This window comes from Dermatophagoides pteronyssinus, unplaced genomic scaffold (genome assembly GCF_027571235.1).
Source record: "Dermatophagoides pteronyssinus isolate colony J.1.1.1.1 unplaced genomic scaffold, Derpt_VIB-CSIC_2022.12 sq0017, whole genome shotgun sequence".
Classification (NCBI taxonomy): domain Eukaryota; kingdom Metazoa; phylum Arthropoda; class Arachnida; order Sarcoptiformes; family Pyroglyphidae; genus Dermatophagoides; species Dermatophagoides pteronyssinus.
In genome coordinates, this window is record NW_027461541.1 from 482,553 (window position 1) to 506,393 (window position 23,841).

The 23,841-nt window shown below is 29.9% G+C and overlaps 3 protein-coding genes across 6 annotated transcripts in view; 2 read left to right on the forward strand and 1 right to left on the reverse strand.

Moving 5' to 3' along the window:
- Positions 1 to 5,706: 5,706 nt before the first annotated feature.
- Positions 5,707 to 7,411, reverse strand: Snx3 (sorting nexin 3). The gene is made up of 3 exons (XM_075822419.1): positions 7,013 to 7,411; positions 6,181 to 6,816; positions 5,707 to 6,115 (listed from the first exon to the last, which is right to left on the reverse strand). The coding sequence occupies exons 2-3, from the start codon at positions 6,451 to 6,453 to the stop codon at positions 5,789 to 5,791; spliced, it is 600 nt and encodes a 199-aa protein (XP_075678534.1). The 5' UTR covers positions 6,454 to 6,816; positions 7,013 to 7,411; the 3' UTR covers positions 5,707 to 5,788.
- A 1,616-nt stretch (positions 7,412 to 9,027) lies between these two features.
- LOC113794156 (uncharacterized) overlaps positions 9,028 to 23,841 on the forward strand; it is a 64,981-nt gene continuing 50,167 nt past the window's right edge. Inside the window, exon 1 of one of the 4 annotated variants that reach the window (XM_075822389.1) lies at positions 9,028 to 9,397. The gene's annotated coding sequence lies outside the window, so the exon portion shown is untranslated. Of the gene's footprint in view, positions 9,398 to 16,755; positions 17,223 to 20,830; positions 21,136 to 21,777; positions 21,981 to 23,841 lie in introns of those variants that run through there. The other 3 variants (XM_075822390.1, XM_075822392.1, XM_075822391.1) reach the window with 3 other exon arrangements.
- On the forward strand, positions 21,989 to 23,779 carry LOC142645649 (uncharacterized). Its single transcript, XM_075822393.1, has one exon. It carries the CDS (start codon positions 22,006 to 22,008, stop codon positions 23,683 to 23,685), a length of 1,680 nt encoding a protein of 559 aa, XP_075678508.1. The 5' UTR covers positions 21,989 to 22,005; the 3' UTR covers positions 23,686 to 23,779.

The following is a 23,841-nucleotide window of genomic DNA, read 5'->3' on the forward strand; positions in this document are numbered from 1 at the left end:
TTCGATCAAAAATCCTTTCTTTTCACAATTTTGGCTAATCTCAGACAAAAAATTCAGCGTTGGCGTGTTTTTGCCAAAAAATTCTTTTTTTCATCATTCTTTCATCATCAAATGATAATCTCCTATGAGTAGACAAATGAACAAAAAAAACAAACATCCATTACCACCATTTTATCGGTTATCACACTGCCAAAGTGAACAACAACAACAACAACATGGTTTTCTTTCCCTTTAAAAACATCAGAATTCCATTGATGATTTTTCATATCAAAGAATTTATCATTGTTGTTGTTGTTGTCAATTGAACATATCTTGATCAACAACAACAACAACAACAACAAAAGTCGATTAGATTCGAATCAAAAAAAAAGCAAAAAAATTTCTAAGATTTTTTGCTTTTTGATAAGGATAGAAAAATATCTTTAGCTTCCATCATCACTATTATTATTATAGGTCTGTGGTTGTTTTGTTTTGTTTTGTTTTGTTTTTCGATTTTTTGAATGATGAAAATGAATCTGAAGAAAGAAAAATTGTTGTTGTTGTTGTTGAGCTTGAATAATCGATTTTTTTTAGTAGTAACAACAACAACAACAAAAAAAAGGATTCTCACATTATCAATTGTCAAACTGTGGACAAAAAAAACAACAGAAACTTTATAGCTAAAAATAGGTTTTTTTTTTATATTTTATTTTTCCGAAAAAATCATTCAATCGATTGATTGGACTTTTTTCTTATTTTCGAGATGAATAATAAGAAATTGATCAACCGGTTGATCAATCAATCAATCATTATCATTATGATTCTACTGCGAGAAAAAAAGAAAAAGAAAATTGTCAATCAATCAATCGGTTTTGATTGAAAGATATCAATGTCAAATGAATGGATGGAAAAATAAAATTCTAACCCTATTTTTTCATCGTTGTTGATGAAATTTTTCCAAAACCAACTTTTTGCTTTGTTTTGTGAATTTTCATCAAAAAAACATTACTGGAATAACTGAAATGATGATCATCATCATTGAACTTGAATCGGTCGATTGAATATATATTGATAAACAAAGAAAAAATCAATCGGATCAATCGATGATGATGACCTAGATGACCAAGAGAGAGAGAGAAAGAAAAAAAAAAGAAACAATTTTTCAATTTGTTTGTTTTGTTTATTTAGGATTTTTTAAAAAAGATTCATTTGTCAAATTGACAAAACAAAAAAAAAAAGAAAAAAAAAAGTACACTTTATTTGAATTGGTCATTGACCACACACAAATCGATTCGGTCACTGACCACACACATTTTGCATCTTTAAATGATGATTTTTCTTAAAGAAAAATAGACATATATTCAACTGATCATTAGTGGTCATCATCATCAGATGACCACTAATGATGATTATCATCATTTGAATAGAAAAGTGGATAAACAAAACTTTTAAAAACTTTAAAACTTCGAAAAAAAATCATCAAAAAATGGTCATCCAGCAATTAGTTTTTTCTGTTTGCTGTTTGAAACAAATGACGATTTGGATGATAATTTATAATCCAAACAAACAGAAAAATCCTCATTATTATTACAAAATGATTGAAAACAATTTCATAATCGAAAGACAAAATTGATCATTGTTATCTTGACCAGCAGAAAACTCAAAAAAATCAAACTTTGAATTTTTCTCTTTTTTCTCTGGGATTAATCATATTCAACAAAACAAAACCAAACCAAACAAACAAACATTTGAATGGTAATGATATTCACAAAAAAAAATTCAAATCATTTTTTGTTTTCGTCCATCTCCTGCATCAAATAATTAATCCTATACATGATTACAAAGAAAAAATTTTGATGAATGAATCAAACCAAAAACCAAATGAGATTGGCTTGGATATGTTCAACCATTCATTCAATCAATCAATGGGTTCAACCTAATCTTCATTTTACCATGTTTTTTTTCTCTTTGTGTGTGTGTTTGACTATAATTAAAATGAAATGATCCATCGCGAAGAAGAAGGATTTTCATCTTTGAAGATTAATAATTCAGAGATCATCCACCACCACCACCAACAGCAACAATCACCACGACCACGATGTTCAACAGAAACAAAAAAAAATGACCACCACACACATCATTAATCATAGAAACACAAAAACATAAAGGTAAAATTGGCTAGAAACATCCATTCAAGTCAAACACAGATAAAGTAAAGAAACATTAAGATTTATTTATTTGCCAATGGATAATGATGATGATGATGATGGAATCAAATTGAATTAATCACGCCCACCACCACCACTAACTAATCCCAAAATACAGCTATATAGTACAAAAAAACTGTAAAAAAAGAAAGATTATTTATGAATGGCGCCATGGATTTTTTTTTGTCAGTGCCTGTGTGTGTGTGTGTGATCTATGGCTTTTCTTCAATGATGTTTTGGGTAGTTTTTTCACTTTGTTCTTCAAACATGGCCATGAAACAAAAAAGATGCTCATTATAATGATCATCCAATCAATCAATCGATTGATTATGATTGAAAATTAATCAATCGATCGATTGATTGATCAATCAATAAAATAATTATATATGTTATCCAGAAAAAGCGTTATTTAATAACAAGAAATGGAAAAAATGTTTTTTAAAAACATTGTTGTTTTGTTTTTGGCAACGAAATGTTGCCAAAAACAAAACTACAGTTAGAATTACCCGATTGTTATCATAAACCGTTAAACATTTGAAACAAAAAAACGTGATTTGTAAATTCTAATCGTGATGGAAATTATCTGGACTTTTGATTAAGGACAAAAACAAAATTCAAGATTATGAATGGAAGGAAATAATAATTTTTTTTCAGACATCCCATCTCATTATCATCATCATCATTGAATGAATGTATCGTTATTTCTTGATTTTCACCAACTTCAATATCAAACAACAGACAGACAGTGTGCTTAACCCCTTGTCAAAACTTTGTTGTTTTTTGTTTTGTTTTGTTTTTGGTTGTTTAGCATCAAGATTCGTGAAACATTTCGTTTTGGAAAAATAATAATGATAGCCTTTTGGTGATGATCATCATGATCAATTCCTAATGATAATCATAAACATCATCATTATAATGACTGGATTTTTTTTTCATTTTGATTTTGGCTCAACCAAACTTGATAGAAGGAGGAGATGATCAAATCAAATCAAATTAATCCTATATATTTCAACAGACGAAACCAACAAAAACCAAAACCAAAAATTCATTCAAACAAACATTTTTGTTGATGGAAAAAAGTTCATGTTACGAAAATAGGAAAAAAAACCACAAGGAAAGATGAAAATCGTCAACGAAAATGAAAAATGGAAAATAATCTCCTATTTGACACCTTGATTGTCACAGCCACCAGAAAAGAAAGATTTTTTCTTGTTTTCCACTATGGGACAAACGTGTGTGTTTGGTTTTTTCCTTGACTAAATTCATTCATTCATTCATTCAATGAAAAAAAAAGATTAAACAAAATTTTTTGAATATAAAACACACACACACAGGTAAACGTAAACGAGCAAAATCATCGAGCACCTGCATGTGTCATAATAATAATAATCTCAGCTTTGATTTCAAATAAAAAAAAAGTATCAAAAAACCAAAAAAAGATCACCCCAAAAGCGTTAATATTTTGCTGTTGTTGAAAACTAAGCTAAACTTTGGGAATCGGAGAAAATCCAATGAATAAATAATTTTTCCATTTCGAAAGATTTTGGGTGATTTTGTTGTTGATCCAAAACTTTCGCCAATTAGAATTGGTAATTATCGATTTTTTTTGATGGAAAATCCAAGGAAAAAAAGTTAAAAAAACCAAAAAAAGAAGACCCTGAAAATTGATGAAAATAAAGGTGCTTATTGGTGGTGGTCAGCAAAAAATGTACCTTTTTTACCTTTTGTGGATTTTGGATTTTTTTCATTTCACCTTTGCTTTGTTTTGTTTGGTGAACGAAAAAATCATTTTCCAATCGGAACCACACACACGCACACCAAACAAACCTAAAAAAATTGAATAAAAATTGACAGGTGACACGTATATTATACCCAAGAAAATAAAATAAAAAAATAAAGACTTTATTTTCCCAAATGACACCGGGGTGTTATTGTTGTTGTTGTTGGTGGTGGTGGTTGTGTTTATGACAGCCCGACATTGTCAATTTTCGTTTGTTTGTTTGTTTGATTTGGTCAAAGGTGTTATCTATGTTTCCCCTTTTGCTTGGTTGATTTTCGATGTTGGTATTTGGTGGTGGTCACATTTTGGCAAAAAGCTGGTTAAAAATGTTAACAATTTTTTTTTGACCAAAAAAACAAAGATCAGATTCAGGTCAAAGTCAGTCAGTCAGTCATTGATTCCTACTGTTTTAACCCTTAGGACTTGTTGTTTCTAGAAAAAAAAAATCCCCAAAAATCAAATGCCCTTTAGCCAAAGATATATTCAAGAACAAATGAACTTGTCACTCATGTGTGCGTGTGTGTGTGTATGTCACACGCATAGCGTGAAGAATTTTCTTCTTCTTTTGGAAATTTCCAAAAAGAAAGGAAAGAAAAGACCCATAAAAAGGTTGATTTTTGCCACCAACCAATCAACCAGATTGCACGCGTATTGATTTTTTTTTGCGTAAATGAGTTACGGAAATGAAGACGGAATGAATATTTTCACGATTCATTCCACCACTACTTCGGAACGAATCGATTGTGTCACATTCATCCAGGGAGAGAGAGAGAGTTTGATCATCATTAACGATGACCAATGGCTATCGATCTCCAAAAAAAGTATCAACAAGTGACCAATAAAAATGTCAACCCTAAGAAAAATGACCAATTTTTGAAAATTAAGAGAGGAAAAAAAATACCAATGTTGAATACCAGTAGCTAATTTACAAAAAACAAAAAAAAACAAAAGTTGATTATTTTGTAAAGTAAAAAAAAAAACATTTTAACGAGAAAAAAGTAAATTTTTGTAAATTTTTCAAAAAAAAACAAACTGGACAAAGTGCTGCCATCTTTTATTTGAATTAAATAAATTTTATTCAATGTTTTTTTTTTTTTGGTTTTTTCAGGATGAAAATGAAAATAAAAACATCATTGACACACACACATTACAACAAGGGAAATGAAATGTAAGGATTTGAAAATCAAAAGATAGAAGAGAGAGAGAGAGAGAGAGAGAGAGAGAGAGAGAGAGAGAAAGAAACTCAAAAGATTCTTGGAAAAACTGCTTACTGCTGATACTTTTTCATTTGGTAATCATATATATAATTATAAATCTAATTTGCATTTAACAATATTTTTTTTTTTGTTTGTAAAAAATAATTATAATTAGAAAAAAATTAATTAATTAATTAATTAACGGATTATAATCTGATTTGTTGTTGTTGTTTGAAAATCTCATTACATATATTCAAATAAAACTGTTTGCTGAATGTTGAATGTTTGAAGCGAAAAAAAAGAAAAGAAAATAGAATTTTTAAAAAAAATTTGAAAAATAAAAAAAAAGAAAAATAAGGTAAATTCTTCTTTCGATGAAAATCAAGAATTTCTCTTCATTTTTTTTTTGGGTGAAAAATGTAGGCGTTTTTTTCGGATGTTTCGCTGAAGAAAACAAAAAGATTGATAGTGGATTGATAATTCACCGGTGTGTTGATGATAATGATTGTGGTTATGGTTTTTTTTCAAGGGAAATCCAGCTTTGTTTTGTTTTGTTTGCTTGTTTTTGCATTCTCGTTGGCAGTAAGTTTTTTATTCTTCATTCCAAAAAAAACTTTTTCAATTCTTTATGCATTACGAATCTTTCCCGGTACATATGATTTATCAATAACAGGATCCTGTAAAAACATATGCAAACAACGTTCATTCTGTGCTAATGGATGACCGGCAACTTTATTAATAAATTGTTCTAAACCTTTTTTTCTATCTTCAATAAATTCATCATCAAAAATACCATCATCTTGACGAAATGGTAATTGTCGTTTCCATGCTTTACCCGGTAATGGTGGTACCATTATTTTTGAATCACGTTCTAATTCTGAACGTAACCATTCAAAATCAGAATATCTTCGTCGTACGCTTGATTCTTTTAATTTAAATATTGGTAAATTACTCTGGTAAATGATAAATGAAAATTTTTAAATAAAAATCAAAATCAAAAAAACAATGAAAAACATACCCTCATTCTAACTTCATAATCTGTATAACGATTTCGTGCAACACCATGTGTAATTGGATTACAAACATCAATTTCAAGAAAATTTGCCGGTACAGCATATGCATCATCTAATGTTTGTTTTTTTGTTTGTAAACGACGTGTTGCATCTTGTGGTGGTGCAACATTTAAATTACTTGTAGAATTATTTGTATCACCATTATTATTATCATTTGTATTTGTAATATTATTTGCCAAAGCCGATGTTGGTATTGTAGTGGCCATTATTGTTGTCATTGAAATCTTATTGAAAAAATTCCCAAATTTGGAACCAAAAAAAAAAGGGGACAATTTTCTTTGAATGTCAGAATCGGATTGTTTCGGTGTTAACGCCAACAATAAAATACCAGAGTACTATAGTCTATTGGCCAATTGATTGATTGTTTGTGTATCGATTATTGTATGATGATGATTACCACAAAATCAGAATGATGGCAAACGATAATTTCGTATTTGTTTAGTTAATAAATAAACAATTTGCCTAACAACCAACAAACAAAAAAAAAACGAGATAAAATATTCAATGTGTGAGCTGATTTTCTTTCTTCAAATCGAATGATCAATGCTGATGATTATGTATGATGATGTGAATCGAATAACCTGGAGACGAAAAAACAAAAAACAAAAAACAACATTAATTTCAGGTTAACAACAAATTTTTTTTGCTCTCAAATTTCCATATGTTTGATGATGACATCAATCGTGCCAAATCAAATTTGACAGTTGTGAAAAAATCAAAAATTTTCAAATTGAAAAATTTGATACTCACAAACACACACATTACTTGAATACTTACCGAAAAAACAAAAAGATGGATTCGAGAATTTTCGATTATTGAAAAATTCGAATGAAAAAAAAATCACAAGGTTCGAGATAAAACACAGAAAATCAATTAAATCAATCAATCAATCAAATTAAAATTGGTCAAGTAGGCGTTACAGAACGGAAAAAATGAAATCAAACAACAACAAACAAAAAAACAAAATCGATTTATTTGAAAATGATGATGATTATGATGACGATGAAATGATTCTCGAGCTATATTTCTTTTCAAGTTCTGAGTATAGCGGCGTCAGTGGCACGTATGGCGACAAAAAAAGTTTTTTGTTGTTGTTGAATGTTTATATTATCATTATTATTACACCGATAAATATCAACAACAGCAATGACTCATTTTATGTTGTTGAAGTTCTTAAAACACCATTCATTCATCAACAACATTATCGCAATGAGCAGCAAATCTACCACAAATCTCTATTGGATCAATGATCCTAATTGATAATTGATATTAATGCTACTACCATCACTGTTGCTACTTTCATCATTTTTAATTCAAATTTTTACCGCTATAATTATTTTTCAATGAAAAATCATGGCGTTACAATCGCTATCATCAACATTTTTATCTGTATCTATTTTGTATACCACTACTCGATTCGAATCCATTCGAATGATATAAGTAACGCCTCCTATTTCCAAAAGAAAAAAACAGATTTACAGCCATCTAGTGATTTAAGAAACAAAAACATTCGATTTTGATTTTGAAAAACGAGATGGCGTATTGATCATTGGATTTTTTGAATTTTTGTTTTTTTGAAAAAATCCGGGAAAATAAACAACCAAAACAAAATGAATCTTCGCATAACAATAACCTGGGGAAACTGAGAGATTGAATAGCATCAAACAGCTGTTGCGCAAAGAATGGAAAAAATGAAAAAAAATGATGGTCAATTTTGATCCGATTATATTCGAACAGAAGAAAAAAAATGAAAACTTTAATCTTCCTTGATTTGAATCCTGTGTCGGATCATTTTTGGGTTTTTTTTTCTCTATTGAAAAAAACACACCAAAAAAAATCCATATTGCGAAAATGTTGACAATGAAAAATATTGTTGACTTCGCTACCGACCAACGATCAAATCCAATAACAATATGATGATGGCAGGCTGCTTGTGTGACCCAACGACCAATATCCACAGATTTATTCGAAAAAAACAATTGTGATGAAAACAGCTAAGAAATCAGCTTGCTTTTTTAGTTTGGGAAAAAGGTCATTTGACTTTCAATGGAAACAAAAAAACAAAACAAAAAAAATTTAACAAAATTTAAATTTCACATCGATCAACGATCAAAGGTATAGTCGAATCGTGTTTGGTAATCGATATATATAGTCAGGACATTATCAGCAACAGCAGCCAAAATAGCCTTTGGGCAAAATAATTCCGGTTTGACCAATTGAATTGGTAACTTGTTTTTTTTCTCTTCTCTACCAATCAAGATGGAATGTTGCCCGGGATGATGATTACCTTGAAATCTAATGATGATGATGATGATGACCATATGACTAGATCATCATTACAATTATGATATACGAAGAAACAAAAAAAAAAAATTTTATGAAATTTTTTAAAAAAAGAATTTTTCAATTTTGACCATCATTTTTCTGGCCAATTATTCGATCAAAAATTCGATTCGAATTGTGAATTCGAATTCGAACGAGAGCAAAAAAGAGAAAGAAGGAGGGGTTCTAATTTGAGTATGAAGTGAAAGTGGACCGGTTTTTTCTCATCTCCCACACACACATATATCCAATATTTCAGAACCACTACCATTCGAAATGAATGATCCAAACATCATTTCATACATAATTCTATACTACTACCAATGGAAAACATTTTCAACCAATCAGAATTAAGATCGAAAAATATTGTATTCAAATTAATACCACTACCTTAAAAAAAATATATATTCTTTTTTATGATAGTGATTGTTTCATAACAAAGAACGATGTTGGATTCTCTCGTTGTATTTGGATTTTGTTATTATTATTATTTTTTTTTTGTTTTGGCGTTTTTTCATTTCAATTCAGATTGTTTCTGGTTGTTTGACTGTAAACACACAATATTACTTGGATGTAAAGTAGGATACCCATCATCATAATAAAAATAGTGTCTTCTGTTTTCAGTGTGTCGTCTGTGTTTTTGAATTTGTTGGGCGCCATATCCTTTTTTCTTTGTCAAAACAACTAGTGTCCGGTGTTGTTCAACCGAAAACGAACAGAATTTTGGCGCGTTTTGTTCTTCTGTTTTGTGGAATTCAAAGTGTGTTTTAAAGTGTTCATCGATTAGTTATTTTGATTTTTTTGATTGTGAAAACAACAACAACAACAACAAAAACAGAGGTAGGTAGTTGATTGGAAAAAAACCTGACATTTTTCAGGTAAAAGTTCAGAATTTTAATTGATCAATCGATCGATCGATTGATTTTCCAAGAAACTTTTATCTCTTTGTCGATGATGATTTGTTACCAATTGATAGTCCAGTAACACAAAAATCGCAATCGATTAGTTATTTTCTTTCCCAAACTGATTTTGATCTAGAAAAATCAAAAAACAAACAAACAATCTTTTTGTTTTTTCCCAAATCTACCACCAAAATTAATCGTTTTATAATGATCATTACAAAAAGTAAGAAAAAAGTAAGAATTTTCTTTTAATTCAAATCAAAAATTCAGTGATATTCTCATCATTATCATTTGGTTTAATGATTTTTGACTTCCTAAACATCCAATTATCAAACAAACAAAAAAAAGGTTAATTATTTTACAAAAAAAAAAAAAAAATCTAATGATTCTGTTCGATTGATTCACTGATCGATCGACTGATTGATCGACTAATCGATTGATTGATCGATTGACCATCATCATTAAAAATGTCACTTTCTTTCCAAACTTTAAAAAAAAATTAACCATCTGCTCTCCATCATTGAAATTCTCATTCAATTTTTCGGTTGGGTTCTTCTTCAGCCAAAAAGAATAGGAAAAAACCTTTTCAATGACTGACGCTGATGGATAATTATTTTTTTCAACCACACACATTGAAATAGGAAAAAAATATGTTTTTCTACAGACTTTTGAAAATTCAATGAATTTTTTAAAAAAACAACCATCCAAAAACTAGCCAACAACCAAAATGATGTTTGCAACACGTTTTATCAAATGATGGTGGTGGTGGTGGTGGTGGATAATTGTAGGTAGTTATCATCATCGTTATGGTCAGAGGAAATTATTATTATTTTCGTGTCTGAAAATTCATTATATTTTTTGCTTGGGTTGTGAATTTTTCTATGAATTTTTCATTTGTTGAATGAATGAATGAAGTCTGGCCATAATCATTTGATAATTGGCCAATCGTTTTGTGCGTGAATATAATTTGCTTTTCGGTTGTTTTGCAATGAATTTCATATTTTAAAATTTTTCCATGTTTTTCCAGGTTTTTTTTTGTCTTCAAAAAAGTCAAATCGTTTGACTTTTTGATCGTTTCTTCGTTATTTCACTTTTTTCTCACACACACAATTACCCATTCTCAATCATTTCTTTGTTTGAAAAATTTCATTGAGTTTTTCTAAAGTTTTTCAAGTTTGAAAAAGGAAAAATCAGGTGGTGGTGGGAATTGCAACCATCATCATCATCATCACACAAATATGAATCATAATGATTGTGTGGTCGACATTGTCTTGATTTGACTGACTGACAACTGATAATTATTATTATTGTTATGAACAACAACCCTACACCATTATCATCGACAGCAGAAGCAGCAAAAGATCGATTCTTTCATTGATTTTCGTTTTGTTTCAACTTTCAGTTCGATCAACTTCCAGCTTTGTGTCCAGTTCAGTCTGTTTTCTGTTTGACAAAACAAAACAAAAAAATCCATGAATTCCTGACTCCAGAATCGACAAAAATCTGTTACTTTTGAAACAGAAAAAATTAAATAAAAATTTGTAATTTATAACTGAACAACAACATTGGTCGATAAATCATGAATGATTCATAATGTGATTTAGCCAAAAAAACATAATCGAAAGTTTCTTCGTTTTCCTGAAACATTATTATGATAATGTTTTAACGGAATTTATTTCTTGTTTTTTGATTGATTGATTGATTGGTCTGATTTTGATTTGATTTGATTGATCGATTAGATTAGAAATCGATTGATCTATCGAATTCGAAGATTGAGAGAGAGTGAAAACTTTCTTTTCCGTCTTTGTGTATATGTCATGTCTTTTCACTCCTTTTTTTTCTTTCTTGATTGAAAATTTATGCATATTTCTTTCTTTCTCGCAATCGATAAAATCGATCTTTGATCGATTTTATCGTTTTTATTTTTTTTTTTTTTTTTTTTTGATTTACTGTTACTGTCGTTAGTGAATCTTATTTTGTTCTGTGAAATTTTTTATTCAGAAAACCAAACATTGAATGAATGGAAAAAAACCTGATAAAAAAAATGATTGTCATTTTACATTGCAAGAAAGGAAGAGATTGAGAAAGTTATTCGTTAAATCGATCGCAATCGATTGATCGAAAATCTCAAACAAATCAAAAAAACAAAACCGAATGAATAATGGAATAGGCGAAAACAACAACAACAACAGAGATTCATTATCATAATCTCTCTCTCTCTTTGGAAAACTAATTTTTCTTTTGTTTTTTACAACAAACAAACAACAACTTTATCAATATTCATGACTTTTTTTGTGTTTTGGATTCACTGATATAATAAATATGTCATAAATTGGCTATTTCTACCTATTTCGTTTTGTCCAAAATAATCGAAATCTGATTTATCATCGATCGATCAATCGATTGATTGATCCATTTAAACATCGGTTAATCGGTTATTTCCAATGATGATGATATCGGATTTTTTTTTGATAACTTTGATCTTCTCTTCATCTTTTCCGTACAATTAATTTTAGTTTTTTTTTCGAAAAGAAATTAAAAAATTTGTCTTTTTTCCTCTGATTGATTTTTTATCTCTGATTTCATTTGATTTATCGCTTTGCTAGCTTAGCTAGCTAGCCAAAAAAATTATCGCGTCGGTGTTTCTTCCTTGTGTGTGTGATGGCCATTTAGATTTTTGTTTTTTCTTTTAAATTTTAAAGAAAATTTTTTTAAAATCATCCATTAATCTAGCCACCAGAAAAAAACAAAATTCCTTAATTTTACGAATATTTAATTTACCTCAAACCTACACACATCTTTTGAAAAAATCAAATTCAATTTGAGAGAAGAAAAAACTGTGGAAAATTTTTTATTCAAATAAAAAAAGAAGCATCTTTTCATTTGAAAACTAGAAAAAAAAACCTCTGGCCTCTATTTCGACACACACATATGTTCCATATGGATCATTTGTTGGAACCCACCACCGAACAACAACAACAATTAGGTATATTTGGCCAGGGTTGATTATACCTTTTTTTAACACTGTGTGTGCCATGTGTTTATGAATTGAATTTTGAATTCAAAAAAAAAAAAAAAATCTCAAATCAACGCCTATGTTTTTTTTTTCGTTTTTTGTTTGTTTTTTTGACAGCTTTTGTTTTGTTTTGTTTTTCTCTACGTAAAACGGTTCTTTCATCATTTGATTTTCACCCAAAAAAAAACAAACAGACTATGACCGGAAGCTAATGATTAACGAAAAAATAGAGAAAAGAAGGAGAAGAAAAGTACAGTGTTCACTCACTTTTTTCTCGCTTTACTTGCTTGTTTTCTATTTCTGTTTTTTGCCTTGAAATGCCAAATCGATGATTGATAATTCAATCTATAATAATAATAGAATAGAATAGCAAAACAATAACAACAACGACTAAAACTAGAAAACTTGTTAATGTTTTTTTTCTCAAAAAAAACATTATTGACGAATAAAGTACGTGTGAATGAATGAATGAAAGAAAAGCTTAGCAGCCAGCCAAACACATAATAGGAAATCCATCAATCCTGAATCGACCGACCAAAAAAAAAAGGACGCCATTCTGTTTTCGTTTCTGTTGTTGTTTGATGGATGCAATTGATTTTCTTCTTCTTCGGGACGATGGTTCCCGATGCTTTTTCCGGGATCCATTTTTTTCTGGTTGCTGGTGGAAAGTTTTTCTATTTTGTGTTGTTTGTGTGTAAATAGCCACCCAATTTAATTTTTTTTTGTCCCAAATTTTTTTTTTCTGGAATGAAACAAAAGAAAAACTTTACGTAAATAGGAAAACTTTCCATAGTTTTTTTTTTGGTTGAAAAAGTTTTTCATAAAAAAAAATTTTTTGAAAAAAAAAACTACTGCTGTTATGGCCATAAGTTTAACCCCAACCAACCCACCCACCAACCAAACAAATCAAAATCATAAAATCATTATCACCATCATCATCATCGACCCATATACAGTTGTCATCACTGTGAATTGAAAATTTTTTTCAAAAAAAAAATTTTAACCAAGTGGTAAACTTTTTTCATATTTCAGCCATATCGATGATGACAATTGATTTGTTTTCAACTAAAAACTTTTTTCCAGTCAACTTTTCAATGGCAAAGAAAAAAGGGTTCATTATTTTATTTTTTTTTTTTTTTTTTTGAAAATAGAAAAAACTTTTCATTTTCACATTTTGAACATTTCACAATGGTAAAAAAAAATGCTGATGTTGATATGCTGAGTTCTCTCCCCCTTTCCCTCTTTCCCCCCCAAAAAATATATTTTTTAAGAGGATTTTTGCCCATTATTTTTTTTCATAATGATATTTTCATATGTAGGATTCCAAAACAAAACAAAACAAAAAACATAAAATAAAAAATGAAAAGCGACAATGATGATGATGATCATCACAATGATTTACGTTTATTGATTTTTTTTGTTCATTTTCATTTCAAGAATTTTTCATAAATTTTAAAAAAATGTCATCACCCCGCTTTTAATATGCAAGAAAAAGAATTTTGGAACCAATTTTTTTTTTGCAGTTTTGCAGACTTTGTTTGTGAATGGTCCACCAGTAAATGAATGAAAGAACACATTTTTTTCATTTCTTAATTACGTTAAATTACATAAGGGTCTATATAGAAGCTTTTTTTGTTTTCATTTTGATGATTGACTGTTTTTCATACATCCATTCTCAACATGATAAAATGATCGATTCATTTTTTCTGCTTTTCAGTTCAGTTTTCTGTTCTTATTAAAATGAATGTCAGAAACATTTATTAAATAAATGTTTTTACTATTTACACACAAACAAGCAAAACAAAACAAACAAACAACAACCAACAGTGCCGGATATAAAACAATTATGTTGATCATATGGATGATGATGTGGATGACATTGTTGTTGTTGTTGTTATTTGGTTGGTCACATATTGGATTGACTTGTCACTGAAAGTCATCAAAAACATTTTCATTTAATCAATTTTCATGCAAAACAAAAAAAAAAAACAAGAAGCAGCAGCAGAAGTATGATTGGTTAGTTAGTCGATTTGACATTTGAATAATAATAATACCAGGACCAGAAAACAGAAAACGAAAACGAAAAATGTATCTGGTTGTCATGTGATGTCATCGGTCATCCTTGTTGCTTTGGATCTGGTAATAATGATGAAGAACTTTTTCCAATTTGATTCTGATAATCCCACCATCAAGAGCATTTTTCTTTCGATAAAATCAACCCTTCAGGCTAATTTGGTGTTAATAAAATGTTTAGCAGCATTTTATTACAAATTTATGATTGTCATCATATTGAAAGATTTCCAAAAGCAAAAAGAAACTAAAAAAAACCAATTTTGAAAAATCCCGGTTCTCGAACATCAAACAAACAAACAAACAGAATATTCATGTTGTTTGAAACCCTTTTTTCCATCCCCCATATATGTCAAACTTTCAATTCCGAAACAAATGTTTCTCTGGAAAATATTTTTTGGTTTGTTTGTTTGTTTGTTTACTGTTTGATTGACGAACGAACGATGGTAACAAAAAACAAACGAAATGTTGTCATCAAACTTATTTTTTTTCATTGTCAATGTTTGAAAATTGAATTTTCTTTGTCATTTTGCTCGCGCTAGAATTTCATCAATTTATTCACCGTATGTTTTTTACCAAGCAACCAACCAAACGAATAAAAAACAGCAAAAATCCAATCTTCAATCGGTTCGATTCAATTTGTTTCCAGTTTTCTGTTTGTTTGTGTCAGAAAATGTCAAACGAAACAAACAAACAAACACTTCTTCAAGTTATGTTAAACACATCTTGATCGGTATTAAATTTTTTTTTCGTTTGTTTGATCAAAAAATTCTTGCCATTTCCCCCTTGGTTGTTGTTGTTGTTGTTGCTATTGTCACCCAAACCAATATGTGTAAACCATCAATGTCAGCATAAAATGAATTTTTTGTTTTTTGTTTTCAAAATTTTTCTTATATCATCATCAAATCAATGTATCACTTACACACGGAATATTCTTAGACATTCTTCAATGAAGAATCTTCATGTTTTTTTTCCGTTGAGAGAAACATTCCGGAATTCTGAAATTCTTGAATTCTGGAATGTTTCCGATTTTGATTTCATTTTTTTTTAATTTTACAAGGAAAAAAATTCTGTAACATCCAGAAACTGGCCAATATTATCATCATCAAAATTTTCGGTTGGTTTGTTTTACGGTTTTCAAAACATTTGTAACCAAAAAAAAAAAAAAATTCAATAACATTTAATCTTTTGAAATGAATATTTACTATCTATCTTTCAAAACACAAGTATATAATGTGTTTCTTGACCACCACCAATCATTCAATAAGAATTGGACGGAATTGAAAAAAAACGGGAAAAAATCATCGAATGATAACAAATCAAAAATCAAATGAAAAAAAATGGGCAAACAAAATTTAATTAAAATTCTTTCAAGAATTTTTTTTCCATTTCTCTCTCTAAGCAAAACATTCCAAAATACATAATCGATGATTTTTTTCCCAAAATTCCAATTTCAATTTCTCCCCATCATCTATCTGTTTGAGTTGACTATTTCGACTGACTTGACTGACTTGAATGTTTTGAATTCGATGATGTTTTTTTTTCTTTGTTGTATATATTGAAATCAACAACAACAAGTTTTTCTTTTTCTTATTTTCTTCACTGCTGTTTGTCGACAAATCAAATCAAACGCGCAAACAAACAAACAAACAGCCTGTGTGTGTGTGTTTGAAGGAAGAATTTTTGTATTTTTCCAATTTTCTTCTTTCTTGACAAAATTCGGGCGTAAAAGAAATTGACAGGCTCGTGAAATTCTTGAATAGGAAAATGAAATTTTCATTTTCCTTTACCCATCACCGAAGTCTATTTCGATCCAAACGAGAAGAAGTTTCAAGAGTGAAAAAGTGTCACGTGTCACTTGATTCAAATATATTTCATTTTCGCTGATGATGATGATTGTCATGGTGATGATTTTTTTTTTGCAAATGTTTCTCCCTAGGATACATGCACACGACTATTTCTACTTTAGTATTCTATTTTATGAATTTGAAGTATAACCTATGACACCAAAAAAAAAAAAAAAAAAAAAAAATCCATTTGCTTTTCATTTTGAGGGTAAAGGTCACGTATTTTATTTGTGACACGAATCAACCCCTATATGAACTATGTGGTCAAATTCTTGTCAATTTCATTTTGGATCAGAGAGGGAAAGAGAGAGAGAGAGAGAGAGAGAGAGAGAGAGAGAGAGAGAGAGAGAGAGAGAGAGAGAGAGAGACTGACACATCGACACACGAACAGACACATAGCACGTGTTTGCTCTCATCATCAATATTTGCTTTTTTTTTCATTTTGGAAAAAAACAGGCGGATTCCATTTCTGTATTGAAAATTGCATTTTTTCTGTTTCACTCAGTGAAACAAAAACAGCCAGCAACTGCAGCGAAAAACCATTAGCATCAATATAATTATAATGGTGATTTTCAAATCCCAATCACATAACTGTACAACAACAACAGGGCAAAAGTGAAACATGTCAAAATCAGAATGATGATCATCAACCATCATTTGATGTTCTGAAAATTTGAATTTTTTCTTCTTTTCTTGACAATTTTCACACCCGAAAAATAATGATGATGATGATGATGGTGGTTGAAGAATACATCCATCCATTTCATTTCATTTTCCACCTACAACTAAATCCGTCAGTAAAATCCGAAAAAAAAGAAGAGAAATTCAAGGTACCTTTTCATTTTTGCTGTTTTTTGTTTTTGTTTCAAAACTTCCAATGAACATCAAACCTTAGCTTTGATGTTTGACTTTGCAGTGTGTGTGTGGGTGGTATAGATAAAATTCATCATAGCCGCCGCCGCCGCATCATTCATTCATTTGATTGAGTTACGTAATGATGTTCATCATCAACAAACATTTTTTTTTGATTGATGTAATATGAATGGCCGGAATAAAGATAAAGCGCTTCTTGCGTTGATAATATACCTGTCGTTTTCATTTCATTTGATTTCATCTTTACAAGTGATTATTACATGAAAATATAATGATGATGATAATAATTATATGTCATAACATCATCGTCGGTGTGTGTTTCGCAGTGTGTTTCAAAGTGTTATTTTTTCGTTCGTTCGTTAGTTAATCTTTGTTGTGATGACCATATTGGGACAATTATAATTGAATTTTCCATTTGTTTGTTTCTCTGTTTGTTGTTTTTTTTTGGGAAGGGAAAGATTAAACAATTTGATTCCAAATTCACTATCTTCAAAATTCAGAGCTGGGGGCGACTTTTGATGGCGCCATACAATTTTTTTTTCAATCAGAATTTTTTTTTTGTTTTTTTTGGGAAATTTTCCGTAAAATTAATAGAAAAAAAAATTCCTTTCAAAAGATAAGATGAATGAATTAAGATTCATTTATTTCGTTGTCGATTGATTACAACTGACATCTTTGATGATTGGTCATCATCATCATCATTATTCATTGACTTTACCTGATTTGATTTGATTTGATGATGATTGCTGTGGCTTGATGGATGACTCGGATGTTTTCGTTTTTCGTTTTTTTTAAAAAAAAGATGGACACGAATTTGTAATTGCCACAGAAAAAATTCAACAATTTTCACTCACAAACAAACACAAAAAAACACATCCTGATTTAAATTTACGCTGATCATCATCATTGTGGTCTGGTTTGTTGTTGCTGCTGCATCAATGTTATTTTCTTCTTCGAAGAAAAATAAACCAATTCCAAGAATCGAGAAATTTCCTCGGAAACTTTGTTTATTTTGGGTTTGGTTTTTGGGAATTGTTTTTTTCCTACTTCAAATTTCGATCTGAAATCGAAATCGAAAAATTTCAAACAAAACCATTTGATATTCATTGCATCAACCAACACCAACCAACCATTTTCCAATAGAAATTTTCTTTTCTTTTAGCGCGCGTGATTTGAATTTTATTTCAATTTTTTTTTCTTCTTCTCTTCGGTTGTCTTCGACCAGAAGAAAAGAACATAATGGATAATCGTCAAGAAGAAAAGAATTCTTTACGCAATTTTCAATGAATCAAGATCATTATCATCATCGCTGCCATCATCATGAAATAACTTTTTTATTCAACCGAGAAAAAAGAAGAAAAAGAAAAGAAAAGAAAATTTTCGTTTGTATTCAGGTTTTGCATCTGTTGTTCGGTTGTTCGGTTGTCCACGACAATGATGATGATGATGATTTTTTCATGAAACCTGACTTTTCTTTCTTTCTTTTGCTTGTCTGATCAATCAATGTGTGTGCATATCATTATCTGTAGTTTGCAAAGAGTGAAAAAAAAGGGGAATTTCTTCTACCGATTGAAAAATCATTCATTTTCGATTTCATTGATTTTGTTGTTGTTGTTTTTCCAGCAACAACAACAACAACAAGAAATAAACGATGTTTTTCAAGCCTCTTTTTTTTAAAAGAAAAAAAAATTTATCCAGGATAAAAATCATGATGATGATGATGATGGTGGTCGTTTTTTTTTGTTACCTGTTCTTGTTACCTGTTGTTGTTGTTGTTGTTTTGGGGTGGCCTTTTTCATCATCATCATCATCATCATCATTATAATCAGGATTTTTTCCTCTTGATATTCATTGTTGATCAGATCATCATCATTATGATGGCCACTTTTTCTATTTTAATTTTTTTTTTTTTTTTTTTTTTTTTTTTGGTGTAGATTAGGTAGGTAGTCATTCAGTCATTCAGACATTCAGTCTTTCTTCTTCTCAATGAAATTATTATCGACGACCAAAGAGAGAGAGAGAGAGAGATCGGTATTCAATTAACCATGTTTTTTCTTCAAAGATATATCGTGTGTGTATGGATGATGGTCAGGTTTGTCCAACGCACACGATCTTAAGATTATCTTTTTTTCTTTTTTTTATCAGGTAATAATAATAATAATAATAATTACATGATGTTTGATCTTTGATCTTTTTTTTTTTATTTACTGAAGATTTTTTTAACCCAATATTCAATCAAAGATGATGATGATGATGATGATCACGTGATTTATTATCATCAGCAACATCATCATATTTATGGAACGATAAATGCGTTTTGGTCGTTTGGAATTTTTTGAAATTTTCGAAATTGGAAAAAAGCTAAAATCAATCGAATCTGATCAATGTAAAATGTGAATGACAAGTTCTTGTCAATTTTTTAAATTGATTTGAACGACCGCCATGATTGTCGAACACTGAATGAAACAAAAAACGAAACACACCAGACATGGTTGCAGACTTGAAGAAATCCGAAAGAATGTTGTCGGATGTCGTTTGTTTGTTTGTTTGTGTGAATTTCGGTTGATGTTTTTTTTCGCATTTTTCGCTTGGTCAAAAATGAAACGAACGAAAACGAAGGGCCACCATTGTTGAATTTCGTGTATGGTGGTTGGTTTTCTCGGTTCGTCTATCCAACCAACCTACCTACTTACTTTACTTACTTTAGTTTATTTACAAAAACACGCAAGCTTTATGATTATCATGATGATGATGATGATAATGATGAGCCGTCTTTGAAGTTTCAAATAATGATAATAATACTACCACTCAGTGAGTGAAGAAAAAGCAGAATAGCGAAAGCGAGAGAGAGAGAGGGTGGTGTGTGGTGGTGGTGTTTGATTGAAAGTTTGTTTGTTTGTTTGTTTGTCAGGTTAGTTTCTCTTAGTTTGTTTCACTGGTGTATGTGTGGAGGGTCCGAAATGGTCGAATGAATTTTCAATTGGCTTCAGAATTTTGAATTCGAAAAATTCACCGCCGCCACCGCCATCGCCATCATTAACATTTTAAGCTTGAATGAATTTTGCAAGAATTTTTTTTCAGAAAATTCTTGAAAAAATGTTTCTTGAAAAATTTTTCTATAGCATCATTATCAAATCAGACATCATCTTATAAGCCAATCTTGTTGTTTGTCTGGCCTCTTTTCTTTCTTCTTTGTTGAACGCCTATTTTGACCTTTGACATCATCAAGTTTTGTGAAAATAGGCCCCGATGATGTGATTCTCTCTCTCTCTCTAGTTCGATAATAATATGACCAATTTAGAATCAATGAATGGCCCTATGAACTTCTCAAAATAAGAATTATTTGAAGAAAAAAGAACTGAATGAAGAAAGCAGGGAAAAAAACACACTATGTGGTCTTAAGATCGGTAGAAATAGAAATTGGATAAAGTTTTTGGGTTCAAAATTTTTTTTTCTGGAAAAAAAGAAACTTTTGAAGAAAATGTTTATGGAAATACACCAAGAGAGAGAGAAGAAAAATCAATTTTGGTAAATTTTTTTTCGTTTTTTTCAACTTTGGGTAAATTGATTTTGATTAATTTTCTCCTCCCCAAATCAATTTGACTGACTGAATGGCTGAATGACTGACTGACCACCACTATCTTGATGATGATAAATGAATCCGAATTTACAAGGTACCAGAAAAGGTAGTCAGATTAAGTTAGTCAAACGAAAAATTATGGTCCATCAGCAGCAGCCGGAGAAGCAGCAACAAGTTGATCAAAAATTCATTTCAAATTTTCAAATTTTTTCTTCGATGATGATGATGACTGATCGATGATGAACTGAATTGAAACTGCAAAAAAATCCTGAACATCATCGTCGTTGTCGGTAAAAATTAATTTTTCATTCGATTAGGAAAACCTCATGTCTTTTTAATGAATTGGATTCATTTTTCATCATCATCATCATCCTCATCATTATCTTATCTGTGTGGTGTGTGTATGTGTTAAGGGAGTTTTTTCTTTGAAAAACTTTTTCTTTGAAAACAAGAATTTAATGAATGAAATCAGTCAAATCTTGTTTGTTTTTCTGTGCTGGAAAAACAAAAATTTAAATTTTTCAACGAAAAAAACAACAAAAAAAAATGAATTTTTTTTCTGGCTGCAATCAGAAAAACTTGAAGAAAAATCAGAAAAACTCTGAATGGATCATGATCAAGTTGAAGTTTGGCCACCATGAATTTAGCAAACAGCAACGAACGATGATGATGATCATAAATTATTATTTTTGATCAACGAAAACTTTTTCTTTTGGCAAACATGATTGGTTCATGAACAGACCAACATCATGATCTTGATCATGGTTTTGAGAATTTTTGATGCCTGTGATGTTTGATGCCTGTCTTGGTGGCATTATCATCTGGTTTTCTTCAATGGAAAAACAACAGCAAAAAAACATTGAATGTTTAATTGAAAAAAAGTTTGATTGGATTCTTTTTTTTTTTTTTTGATGTTACCCTAGTTTTTTTTTCGGTTGTCGTTTTTCGATTGTCGATGGTGTCCTTGAAATTGATTAAAATTCAATGAATGAATATGATGATGATGAACAGGAATTTAGAGCTTTTTTTTCATTTGCAAATCAAATCATCAATCATAATCATCAGAATGATGATGATCATCATTATCTAATATTACCTGAGATTATTTTCATTACCTCAACACACACACACACAGGTATAATGCATCCCACCGATTAATAATGAATTCTTTAGACAATTTGAACTGTCCAACATATATCTGTTCAATTATCTCACATTACTTAAACAATAGGAAAATCATTGTCAAGACAAATCACACAATGTGTAATCATCATCCGACGGGACGAGGATGTCCTCAAGGTGGTGTTCTATCACCACTCTTGTGGAACATTGCACTGGATAATCTTCTAAATATCCTATCTGAATCAAACATCAACACTACAGCCTATGCAGACGATCTCACCCTAGTCATTTCCGCCACCGATCGTCAAAAACTAATCGATCTGATCAATAATACTGTTCAAATTATTTTTGATTGGGCCCAAAACAATAATATACCAGTCAACAAAGATAAAACGAACGTGATGTTCATATCAAAAAGAAAAATCATTCCACCAACAACCACAATAATTAATAGTGTCGAATCAACAAAAATTCTTGGCATTATCTTTTCACATAATCTTAGATTTGATGAACACGTGCACAAAAAAATATCAGATGCATACAAATATATGAATATTCTTAAAAATTATGTATCAGCAAAATTCGGTCTGAGCAGCAAAAAACGCATCACCTTATACAACTGCTTTGTCAAGCCAAGTTTGTTATACGCAGCTGAACTATGGTTCAACAAAATAAATAATCGATCGAAAAGAATGCTTACAACACTTGACAACGCGATGCTTAGAAACACCATCAATGCATATCGATCAACACCTATAAACTGTATAAATATATTGACCAATACAATCCCAATCATCGAAATCATAAAATGTAAACAAAAAATCAATAATTTATACCCAAAGAAACATCATCGATCAATCATCAATTATTTGAATAATAGAATCATCCCAACAAAAAACAAACCGAAGAACACCAGAATAATTATTGATATTAATTATAAACACGAAAAACAATTCATTTATTGCGTAGCCAATTTTACCTCTAATAATGATACTACGACAAATTGTCTACACACCAAATATTACTCACACACCGGTATCGAAGAAGCAATTATCAATACGACAAAAAAATCAATCAAAAAACTAACGGTATTGAACAATTTGCAACCAAATACTTCCATCTTTTTAAGATGCCCAAAAAAAACTTACCTCACAACATCAGAAACGTTTGTTTCAACAAATACAATCAAATTGTATCAATTACTAAATCAATATTCACTGACGTTGTGTATCAATTACAAATCTACATCAGAATTTCCCAACATTTTTTCCGATAACATCAAAACCAGTCACAACTTCTACGATAAGAAAAGTTTTTCAATTTTGATAAAAAACGAATCTAAGCAAATTTTGAATGTCATCAAACAAAACTGTACTAAACCGTTAGTGATCATACTCAACGAAAATAAAAATTTCCAATTATTATCCATCAACCAAGCAATTACGAGCTTGACCACAGGCCATGGCCCTACACGCGACCATCTCTTTAAAAAATTCAATATTGGATCGACATCGCGCTGCTCGAGTTGTGAGGCAGACCAAAATTATAATCATTTATTGTCTTGTCCAATCTTTACAGACATTTTAGATTCATACAATACTGTAAATATTGATAATATTGAAAATTTAATGGTAAATTTATTACGAGAAAACAAATTCGAACAATTCGCAATGGATATACATAAAAAATTAATAAACTTAAACTCATCTATAATATGAGAACATATATTCAATACTCAAAAGTCGAAATTTATTTTTCCACATATTTTTACATTAAAACTAAATTGTTACAAATTTTTCTTTTTTCTTTTCTTTCATTATCTTATCCTTTTTTTTTTCTTTTTTTTTCAAAAATATTAATAAAATTTTGGAGTT